Genomic DNA, 12050 nt, shown 5'->3' on the forward strand with positions numbered 1-12050 from the left:
TGCAGACACTTTCTGGAGCAGCCTCTCTAAAAGCCGCCCTTTGCCTTGGGGCTCTTAGCCGCAGGGGCTGCCAGGCAGAGGACTGCCTTGGGAGATTCAGGTATAACCAGAAGAGTCCGCCAATCAGAGGACTTGGGCATGGCAGCGGAAGCAGGGAGGCTACCGCGAGTCACTAGACCCAAAACCACAGCCACACTTAGCCAATGGGGAACGGTGGGCAGGATGGGAGGCGGGAGCTGGGTGAAACAGGAAGGAACGGGGAGAGGAGGACACAGAGGCCCTGATAAAAAACGGGATTTGTGTGCCATTCTGCCCGCAAATCCCTGTTTAACAAATGGGGATTTGGCGGCAGAATGGCACACAAATCCAGGTTTTTTCGGCACAAATAATCCATGAATCAGGGCCAGAGAGGGTGCGGGAGACTGGGGGCACAGAAAATATATCTGCGGCCGGCTTGCTAAGCGGGGCACTCACCTGTTTCCCGATGTTAAAGAACAGTGTCTGAGCTCTTCCCACCAACCTCAGACAGTGTGAGAAGATAGCATTGCTGTCATATACTTAAATCCCTTCTACTCAGTCTTGTGCTTTTCAAAACTTCAGCTGCTACCATGTCTGATTACTGAGTCCCACTGCCAAAAATCTAGCATATTTCAAAGCCTCATTATGAATCTCCTGACTAATGTAGGATAGTCCAAACAGGCTTCGAGCTTTTGACAAGCCATGCATATCAGGCAAGCCTCACATAGAACTGCCAGTGCCCTAACCCGATGTGCCATTCAGTGTTAACAGCCTGTTGGCAAAGTGGGTCATTAACCCTGCTGCAGAGATTATTGGGCAACCTGTTAGTTCAAATCATGTTGATAGGCGAGTTAATGAGCTTGCATCAGACATGTGCATTTACGGTGCAGGTAACAATCAATTGTAACAGAGTTGACTTAACTAAAAGGACTACTAAAGGTTCAGTGATTCAGAACACACACATTTAATCCGGGTTGCTCTACTTGTAATGGCTCAGAACACACAACTCATCAGGGCTGCTATATATGTGATTTCTCAGAACACAACTCTTCAGGGTCTCTATGCTGGTATGGCTCAGAACAAACACCTCATTGGAGCTGCAATACATTTGATGGCTCAGAACAGACACATCTCATCTGGGCTGCTATACTCATAATGGCTCAGAAGTAGAACACACACATCCCATGAGCGAACATACTAGACAATCCAAAACAGGAATTCGAGTAACAAGAAGAGAGAGCAATGATCTACATGATAAGGCAACACAGAAAGTGAAAAGGTAAACAGAGTTAATAATGGGACAAACACACAATAGGAGTGAGGGATAGAAGCTGCTCAAAGGAGCCATTTAGAGACAGTAAAATAAAACACAGATCAACAGCAGGTGGGGAGGGATGGAAATAGAAAATAGAAAAGCAAGATTAGAGAAGGGCATGCCAATAGCATAAGAGACAGTGCAAGAAAGACAACCAAAAAGAGTAGTAACCACAACCGAGAAAATAAAAAAACAGATATAGCCAGAGTAATGACATGAGAGAGGAGGAGGAATTATATCAACCGATACAACGAGATATAGGAGGAAAACCGCAACAATAGAATACAGAGATGGGAGAGGCAGAGTGACAGAGAAACAGACCGCAAAACGTGACATCGCAACACTTAAGGGTGAGAGGCAGAGCGTCCGAAAATGAGACAGGGGAAACAGAGTAGCAAACGGAAGGAGAGATTGAGCAAAAACTTGGAGTGGCTGTCAAGCAGGCAGTGCCAGGCAGCAACACTAGGCCCGAGAGGCAGAGAAGTGATGCTGATAAATCACATCCCCCACTCTCTGAATCACCCGATGTAACTAGCTGGCATCTGTAGTAACTCTTAGAGTTTGTGCCCAAGTATCATGAAGATGAAGCTGGGTAGTATGCATCTACATGGTTCTTGTGTGGGGAAAATGTTTTCCTCAGGTGCAATAAATGTAGAACAATTTGAAATACAGACGATTAAAACTTGTTCCAAAACATTAGTGACAATTTTACATACAAATTGGATAGTTGTCTGGCACTTTTTACTCTCCAATTCTAATAATTGGAAGTAAAATATTCTCGCTCCAAAATCCTATCTCGAGCACTGGCTGGGGTACAATCCACTGTGTAACCCATGTTATTTTCCTTGCTGGGAGTAGTGTGTCGAGATTTGTTGTTAGGGGATGCTATGTCAGGTTACACTATGCCATGACAAAAGTTTATGGACCACAGTCCAGTCAGTTTTCCAGGCCCTCTTGTCTGCCTGGCCATTTACATATCAAAGACACTGCAACTCTAGTGCCGCTCAATCTTACATGAGATTATGATAAAATGCAGCGGTATATGCACCATGAACTATGTAAGGAAGGCAGGGTATCAAAGCGTGAAGACACAAGTGATCACAGTTCAAGGGTGGTAATTTGAGATAAACGCCTAATCTAAACCTAAATATAAGATGGGAGCAAGCTACGACCATCAAATAATAATAGAAACGGTCCTAGTGGAGTCTAGTCAAATAAAAGGTCCTAGACAGAAAGAAGTGCTCTCAAATGATAAGTCAGGATGTTATGGCCGGGGACTCCCTTCCCCAAGTTTGAAGCACGGGACAAGATGGGACTCTCGAGCACAGCACACTTCTGGACTTCTATAGCCCGAGTTTACAGTTCCTTTTTACAATATCAGGACCTTCTGTGCCCAAGTCTCTTTTATGCAAAGTCTCTTGCTTCAGAGGACCTGATATATCACAAACAGGTTCCTTCAATTATTCTTCATGTCGGGTGATTACTCTTCACCCAAGGATCCCCCTCAGCCGGGCTCCAATCCCCTTTACAACGTCAGTCTCCCTCAATCAGGCTCAGACCAACAGCTCACTGCGGACATCCCTCAGTCGGGCTCACGTTTGTCACCACAATGCAGTTCCCTTAGCTTTTCAAATCACAATGTGTCAAAGACATTCGACTGTACAAGGGGTTTTGACTCAACCCTTATATGACCACTTTGACATCTCTTGCTGGCCTAGCGCCTCTTGGTTCTTGTGGTTTTCTCAACTCCACATTTGGCGCCGACTACTATAACCTTAATACCTCGGTTGTTCACAAGAGACCTTTGCATAAATGGAAAAGTAGATAATTGACAAATGTTGCCACTGCAACTCTGAGCTTTAACACAGTCTGGGCCACTGTCAGTTTCCTCCGACTCACCGGCTGAGCTGAACTTCTTGGCTTTTCTTCCGATGGAGTCAAGGACAGTACCAAGGTGGCAAGCTCTTTTCCCCGCCCCGACTATCAGTGCGGGAGGGCCCCGTATACCGTTGCCATCTACTACACCAATTGCCAGCTGCAATTCCTGTTCTCGCTGTTTTCTCAAAGGGTTCACGGCTCTGGGTTGAAAGGGGCAAGGGCAATTCCCTTCTTGTCGTCCTTTTGGTTTCCACCTCCTTTCTCCTCCGTTTTAACTGCCATCCTGGAATAGCTGCTTCCACGTGCATTCGGCCTTGCTCCAAGTGTGCTCTCGTGCTCTGCCTTTTATCCCTGTGGGGAAGGGAAAGAGCCGTCAGGTGTGTTTGGTTATCAGCAATTGCTCTGCCTGACCCTTGTGTTGGGACATGTCAGGGAAACGGCTCTGGTGTTAGTCTGGTGTCTTTTGCAGTGTGAGAAAGTGTATGTAGGAAAAGGGGGGGGGTCGAGTTTCTAAATATCCTATGGGGTAGGATGGGAGACGGTAGTGCGTCTTACCTTTCAGTGTCCCACTTCCACTCCCCGAAGACCCCCCATCCAGGTGATCCTCCCGCACCGGTCCACCCTCAGGAACTGGTTCCAATAGCGCTGGCCGTGTCCTGGTCACCTGGATCACAGATCCCTGGGGACTAGCGGGCAAGACACCTTCAGGTTTCTCACAACTATCCAACTATACACAACATCACAACCATGCTGGAAGTGATCATCAAAATATGCATTTTGTATTTAAAAGCCATCATGTTTTTGGGCAATGTCACTGGCCCAAATGGGCATAACATTGCACCATTGTTTGCTAATTTGACACTATCTCCAAAAAACATTCCTTTGGGACAACGGGAATCAGGACCCAAACAAGTAAATTTGCCCCACCCACCAAAGTCTCTGAAGGTAGCTCCCCACCCCCGAACATACAGTATAATTGCGCTTCTGTGCAGAGCAGTAATAATTTTGTTACAGACGTATATTGTGTTTGGTTATAAAAAGAACCCTGAGCCTCCTAATAGTTGATACAAAACCCATCTTGACCTTGTTAATCGATGTTTTGGATCTATGTGAAGTGTCTATTGGAGCCATCACAGTTGTGTAGAAGGGGACCCAGAGTGGGAGGCAATGAAAAGTGGGAGTTAATCCACAGTGCCGGTTGCCTGTATTTGCCCTCCTACAAATCTCTACCTGAATTACTTACAATGATTGGCCTCAAAGTGAGGGCACGCAACTAGCACCTGACCAAAAGTGGGTGGAATCACGGCATGAGAATGAGAGAGCCTGTTGGCTCACTTCATTGTTCAATTTATCAGTTTAAATGTAGTTTTCTAAGGATGAAAGTGTTACAAATTGCTTTAGAACCAGATCCCTGTAACGTCTCAGAAACAGTATACAATTAATTATATACTTTAATCATATAATAATAAAGCACATTTCTCACTGCAAATCTGTGCAAAAAGAGTAGGAGACTAAAAACAGTCCAGTCAAAATTATTGTTTAATGTCGTACTTATTCTTCAATAACATCTTAAACTATACCACATCATATTTCTCCTTCACCATCATGCTTACTATTTACAATAAACTGATCAATTATTCGCATACTGTTTGATATCCAGTAATTTAGAGTTTGCCCACCATTCAATGATATCAGTACTAACCCTCTTAATACATATTAAATACTGATGGGTTTAATTACTGCTCTTAATTTATGTCAAATAACAGTACAAGGTGCACCATGCTTAACGTGGAAGTTCTCAACCCTGCCCACTATATAATCTTCATATGAACTAATCAAAGTTCAAACCTTTTGTGATACCTGAATTATAACCAGTCTATTAGAGTATCAGGTTTCATAATGGTGCATCATGCAATGTAATGTAATTTGTATAGTGCCTTTTTCCAATTGGTATGGCCTCAACGTGCTGTAGGTGAACGCCCTCGGGGGGGACCAAAGTCCAAGGTATGGGAAATTAGTCAGAGCAGATTAGAATACATGTGTGCATTTTAGCCAATACAAAGGTATTCTCGTCCGTCCATATAAGTGGCTAGGGTGTGGGGGGGGTGGGGGTGCGGTAGCGCGGAGATACGGTTGGAGGAACTGAATACTGTATCTAGGGTATATCCTGCAGTATGCGTGGCACCTGATACCAGTTAAATCATGTTGAGGGCTTCCAGGTTGTCCAGGAGTGGTAGTGTCATGGGGTTGTGCGGGGCATTGAACTATTTTTTTTCCAGCTTCTAGAATACTGGGGAGGAGTGGGCAACCAGGATGGCTGCTAGGGAGCCGCTTAGAGCATTAGCGAAGTTTCTGTTTTAGCCGAGGCGGTCTAAACAGGAGTAAAAAGTTATGGGTAACAAGAGGGGTTGATGAGAAATTTCACTAGGAGGGATTTGCAGTCTGCGTTGCAGGCTTGTTCCTTGGAGTGTGATGGTGAGGTGTAATTTGTGGAGCATGGTGATCCCACCTGCTCTGCTAGTGCTGTTGCACGGGATAAGTGGGAAACCACAGGGGAATGCCTCGTGTGCGATGGGTCGGAGAACCAGGTTTTCTGATGACAAGGATGTCTGGGCTTTCCGAGGTAATAAGGTTTAGGTTGTATCGGTTTTTGGTGACAGATCTGACGTTAATTAGGATACATGAGAGATGGATGGAAGAACATGGGTTGTTGGCCCCCGGAGAGGCGGAGGGCTAGTAGGGGTGGTGAGGGAGGTCAGGGGAGAGGATCCGGCCCTGCGGCGTGGTACTATGTGAATTAGGGGGAGTAGAGGAGAGATGTCAAATTCCTCCTGCTTCTACGATCTGTACTAATAGCTATTTTTGCAGAATGTATTGACCTTGGAAAGGAGAAGGGTTTTGGGTTGGTGCAGTCGATATCGAAACTTGCGAAATGCTGGCGTGTCCCCTATCAAAGACAAGCATTTAACCTGTGAACTACATTCTTGATAAAGTTTCACGTAATACACTAATAACACAATAATATTTATCAATTAATTTTAGCAGAAAGTTGCATACTTAATTCTACTGACCACTGAAAGTTGCATACTTAATTCTACTGACCACTGAACATACTTAATTCTACTGACCTCTTTAGCCTAAGAGACAGCCCTTTCTCTGCCTAGGGGTCCAATCAGCCAGTAACTCGTTCTGCCCCCTTTTTGCATATAAAACGGATTCCTGACCCATAGGCCAATGTTTACACAAACCCTTTTCTATTCGTTCTTTTTCTTCCACCTAGATATAAAAGCAGAGGGACCAGAAACAACTGGTAAGTATTGTTGGCACCCACTATCACCTCCCAAACTAAATGGCAGGCTGATGCGTCTGTCCCTAATGCTACTCCCCCAAATCTGGCATTAGGGCCTTGAAAATCACTTAACTGGTCTACTCACCTGAAAGGGAAGCAGGTCATCTAATTTAGAACTCATAAGATCCAAGGGGGGCTTTTAAATTTCGTGTACAGCACCTTGTATAAAATGTGCCATATGAATATAATAAATAAATAAACTCCAACAGCCGTATTACTTGTATACTCATTCTAATTGGAGAATATAAAACTACAATCACTCTTTTTTCCTTACCAGGATTGATGCGTTTATCAGATTGGTTTATAACAATATATTTTAAATAACCGGAGCAGAGAAGATCTCATGGTTCGAAAATAAGAGCTAAAAGCAGCTCCTGGGTATCCAGCATTAACCAGTCTCCAGGAGCTATGGCTGAGGAACGAGGAGCTGGTACATAGCGTTCCGCAAATCCAACTTCCACATAAGATGGAAGCATATATTGTCCATTATTTATAACCCCTCATCCTTTAAATGTCATATAGATGTGCACTAATATTGATTTGTAGATTGTTCCACATGTACAGAAGTATATTGACATTGGTGTGTTGGTTTGGCATTATTTGGCCTGGGGAGCCAAAAGTAGCTCCTGGTATCTGTTGGTGTCAAACTAGCCAGGCTCTTCTATGCTAGAAGCAGGGGCTAAATAGCAATTTCGAACCCCGAGATATGCGGTAAGTCAGGGGTCTAAATTGCAGACTGGGCTCAAATGGCAGCTTCTCCACTTGCTCGTTTTCTTCCTATAGAAAAACAATTTTGGCACATAAGGTACTGTAAAAAAACAATTTGCCAAAGACCACACACTGTCATGGAATCATTTTCACAAGTTATTGGTATGCCCACATACAAAAAGTGTGAAAATAATAAAATAAGTATGCACATCATAACAAGTCTGTGTGTTTGCTCCATTACTACATCTCCTAATTAGTCAATATGTCAAGAAAGTCACTGATGCTGAACACAGGAGCTCAATTTTGCTGAAGAGGACACAGCACTAGAGCTCAATCCCACCACTTCCAAACACTGATTAAAGGGTAACTCAAAAAAGGTACAATTCGGTGCACACTCCCACTGATTGATAAAAAAAAGAAGAAAATCAAATGATTGACTGTCAAACTAATGGCTAAATACAGTCCACTAAGGAGCAGTCAGCTCTACTAGGGCAAACACACTTACCGACACTGTTAAACACTTTTACGTAAATCGGGGATTGAAATTAAGATTTCATAAACAGGAGCTAACAGCAGTTCCTGGGTATCCCAGCATGAACCAGTGACCAGGAACTACCTCTGGGGCACCAGGTGCTAGTTCATAGCTTTCTGCAAATCTAAGTCCCACATAAGATGCAAACATATCACTTTGTTCATTATTTATGATGCCTTGTGCTTTAAATGTTGCATAGATGTGTCCTTTTGCTTATTCATAGATTACAAACTCACAGAGTTAAAGCCACAGGTTAAAGCCACTCGTATCAAGAAGGCCCGGGGAGTGGTACTTGGTTGCGTCAAGCTAACCAGGCTCTTCTAGGCCACAGACAGGAGCTAAATAGCTCCCCTCAATGTCGAACCCTGGTAAATCAAAGTGGACTGTGCTTGTTCCCAACTATAATGCAACTTGCCCTCAAAGTGGTGTTCATAGTGCGTTGTCCTTTTTAGGGTGGTGATGTGGTTATGCACGTTTTTGAAGGGGCATGGGAATGCAGACCAGGCACAAGTGAACCTCGAGACCACCCTAAAAAAGTCCACATAAATGCACGGGGCCACGCCCCGCTCCTCCCACCAAACGAGGCCCCACCTCCTGCACCTGCTTCACTGGCATGCTACAAATGCACCTGTGGCAGAGAAAGCAGGAGGTCTTCAAGTTGGTCCTCCAGAGCAAATGCCACGCCATGCTTTCAGGATATCCACACAAAGTATATTTGCACACAGCGACTCGAAATGGAGGTAAGTGGGTCGCCTGAAAACCCGATGTGGCTTGGAGAGGGCGGGGGTCTCGAGTACCAGTCTGGGAGACCACTCAAGACGAGTATGGAGTTATAGCCAGCATCCTTCGTTTCAGTCGCTGGCTGGTATCGTAAATTCCAAGTCCTGTTTTTCGCCTTGGAATTATGGTAGTTTCAGTTTTGATTTCATCGCAAAATAAACTAAGCGCTGGAAAGAGCAAACACGGGCCTGGGTGACAGCGTTGATCAGTGTGTTGTTGTTTCATTAAGGAACTTGCAGGTTTGCTTTTCCCCAGGGGTATCATACGACTGCGTGTCAACGTGTAAGTGTTGGCTGAAACCTCAAGACTATATGCAAACGATACCCCAGGCATATGCCCGCTTATAAAATGAGACGGTCCGTAACACAATAACGGATTACCACTTTACTTGTTATCGCTTTTCTATATCCAAAGAGGATATTCAGTGCTTTAAAAAAAAAAAAAAAACACGAGGAAGCCATTAAAAAGAAATTTTCCAAAATCTGCGATTGAGATGTGTGACGACTGAGGATATAAAACAGGGTGCAAGTATTTCCAACAATCTAGAATTTTGAAACGCTAGGACCGTCCGAAAGAATCGCAATGTGTTTCAAAGCTACAGATAACCAGAGGGTGAGCTGGCGCAGTGCCAATGTTGCACGCCTACAATTCATCTGGATGAAAAATAGAGGCAGAAAAGCACGGCACTCTCTCAATCTCTCTCTCGCGCTCTTGTCCTCTCTGTGCCAATCGCCCCCCATCCACAGAGTCCGGGGATCGGCAACTCCCTCAAGGTTCCCTTCCTCTACGAGACCCATCATGGGCCGCTACCAACTCTCTAAACTGCGAGTGCTAGAAGAGCAAACGAAACGCAACTGCTAAAGCCACCTACCTGCAAAAGAGACAGCAGGAGCAGTGCCAGCGCTGCGGTGTTGCTCATGTTGATGAGCGCGCAGGGAACACGCTGCCAGGCAGCAGTGGGAACGCTGAACTCTCAACAAAAAAAAAACAGCGCACGCTGCGTAATTCTGTGGGCGAGCACATGAGAGGAGGGGCCGCAGTCTCTGCCAATCACCCGCCCACCAAGCCTGCTGCACTCCACCCACACACAGGGAGGCTGCGCCAGGCCCCCACCGGTTAAAAAAAGGGTTTTGAAGCCAGGTTCAGAAAATGTACTTACTGTTGGTGACCCGAGCAAGTGGCCCATTTAGAAAACCACGCTAAAACTAGAAAAGGGCACGGGTAAAGCAGTTTCAGAGATATTTTTCTTAATTTCACCGTTTTTAATAGATGATTTTTCCTGCGTGTTTAACGCATACATACACAGTGGCATTGCTAGCGGGAGGGGTGGACTCCCCTGAAATCCTGGGCCGCCCTTGTATTTGATTCCTGGTGACGCCACCGTGTAACATACACCATTATCAGTTCATTCTAGCACCTAAGTAAATATTCTTGTAACAGCACCGCGTTGCCCGAGGGTTGTTGTGCGCTTTATAAATGGAAATAAATAAATAAATACAAATTCGAAAGACTCTAATGCAGGACTACCTAAAAGTCCAGGAAAACCAGGACGGGACTATCATCACCCACATAGAATGGATAGTGTCAGCAGTGCTGTAAAGAAGTGCTGTTGAACACAGGAGACAATGCCAGGCAGTATCAGTGTGCCTTGCGTGATCTCTTGAACGCATCCAAAGGAGAGACTGTTGCAATCTCTGGGTACATGGTGTTTCCAGGGTGACCACTGGAGTACACGCCAAGCGGTTCTTTGCGATCCTATGTCGGGCAGTGCCTTTAAAGACTCTTGTACTCCCAGGCACTGGCACAACCTATGTGAACCGCCTGGGGAGCATGTCGGGGAGTGCCTTGGATGCTTTCTGCAGCACACTCCAAGCATTCCGAGGGGGTCTGTAACCTTTGTCTCTCATTAGCCCTAGCCAGCAAAGTCAATGGTGAGGAACAGTGGGAGTTGTAGTCAAAAACATTTGGCGAGCCTAAGGTTGCAGACACCAGGAGGGTCATCCTTTGTGAGCATGAAAGGCAGCACCTCCAAGGTGATCCCCATCAGGATGACCACGTGGAGAGATCTGTGACCACAAGACAAGCAATAACTAGGGTGATCCTCACTGGAACACATGTTTAGCCAGCGGCCCAAGACAGGTCACCCCTGGGGCACATGCCTGACAGTGCCCATGATCCTTGCAACCCATGCCAGGTATTGCCTAGGTTGCACTTGAAACCATGTGCCTGGCAGTGCCTAGAGAGCTCCCTGCAACACATAACAGGAAGTACTGAGATCTCTATAGCACATGCCCAGCAGTAGGCTCCCATCTAAATATCGCCTGGGTTCTTCTTCCATGAAACACAGCCCAGGCAGTACATGTGCTGACCCTCACAGTACAAACCAGGCAGTGCCTGCGATATCCTTCCTGTTCAGATCCACATGTGTGCCTGGAGACCATGAAAATGGCAGCGGTGCGCGGTATAATACTAAACATAACATTATATACCTGAATCCCGGGACATGTATTACTAAGCATGGTCCCGGCTGAAGTGTATGCCAAGCACTGATTAGGTTGATCCCTGGAGCATGTGCCAGCCATTGCCTAGGGGTATCCCTGGAGCCCAGCAATGCTGGTTGCCTGGTTCTTGGATCACAAGCCAGGAAGTACCTTGGGTGTTCTTTCATGGAGTATATTAGGATTTGCCGGAACATATGTGGGCACTGGGTGATCCCTGGAACACATGACAAGTGGTGCCTGGAACAAGTCTGAAAGCCCATGCTAGGCAGTAGGTAGAGGGATAGAGATCTCTGGGTCACATGCCAATCTAGCTGTGCCTCGGGTGAGAGGGGGCAGAGGTGCCGACTTATTCAATGGCAGGTGTAAGTAGTTAAGCAAGTCCTGCTCCTTCTTTCCTTTTCAGTATACTTCTAGTTTTGCCACAAGCAACAGTGAAGAACATTGAGCTCCCTAATGCAACGACATTTTGCTCTCAAGGTTCCTTCCTCAATCCTCGCGTTTCTCGGAAGTCCCATCTTCCAGTAAAACGAAACCAAAACTCCTGCGCAGCTGAAGGCGTGCCGGCGTGCCATGCTGTACTCTTTGACAGGAATTCCAGCCGAGTCTTACTTTCAATGCCATTCCAGACGCAGGCATACCCATAGGAGAATAACAGAACGGCTGAACGGTTATGCATTTCGCTGTGTGCGTATTTTATCGCGTAGGCTCTGCTCTACTCTACTCGCCTTCTTATTTCCTCTACCAGAAGTCTGTCTGCCACTGCCTCTCGCATTTCTTCGGCTCCTCTCGACAGGCGTGTAACCACACCTTTATTTGGGGGGGGGGGGCATATGGACGTGGCCACTTTAGAAACGGGGCGGGTCAAACTTAAAGTCTCCGCTTGTCTGGCGCGGAACGAGCCCGCTCACACAGCCTGAGGGCATCGAGGCGCTGCGTATTTATAACGCGCTTAATACCCAAAGGTTTCTA

General features: G+C 45.9%; 1 protein-coding gene across 4 annotated transcripts in view; it reads right to left on the bottom strand.

Moving 5' to 3' along the window:
- Window positions 1–9578, bottom strand: part of CD40 (CD40 molecule) — a 345834-nt gene extending 336256 nt beyond the window's left edge. For all 4 annotated transcript variants that reach the window (XR_011304313.1, XM_069651362.1, XM_069651361.1 and 1 more), the window contains exon 1: window positions 9452–9578. Coding sequence is in view for 3 of the 4 variants with exons in the window: in XM_069651362.1 (XP_069507463.1) it covers window positions 9452–9499 (48 nt within the window). In the remaining variant the exon portion in view is untranslated. The remainder of the gene's footprint in view (window positions 1–9451) is intronic.
- Window positions 9579–12050: the final 2472 nt, after the last annotated feature.

Source organism: Ambystoma mexicanum, chromosome 3p (genome assembly GCF_040938575.1).
Source record: "Ambystoma mexicanum isolate Mex_15411 chromosome 3p, UKY_AmexF1_1, whole genome shotgun sequence".
NCBI classification, from domain to species: domain Eukaryota; kingdom Metazoa; phylum Chordata; class Amphibia; order Caudata; family Ambystomatidae; genus Ambystoma; species Ambystoma mexicanum.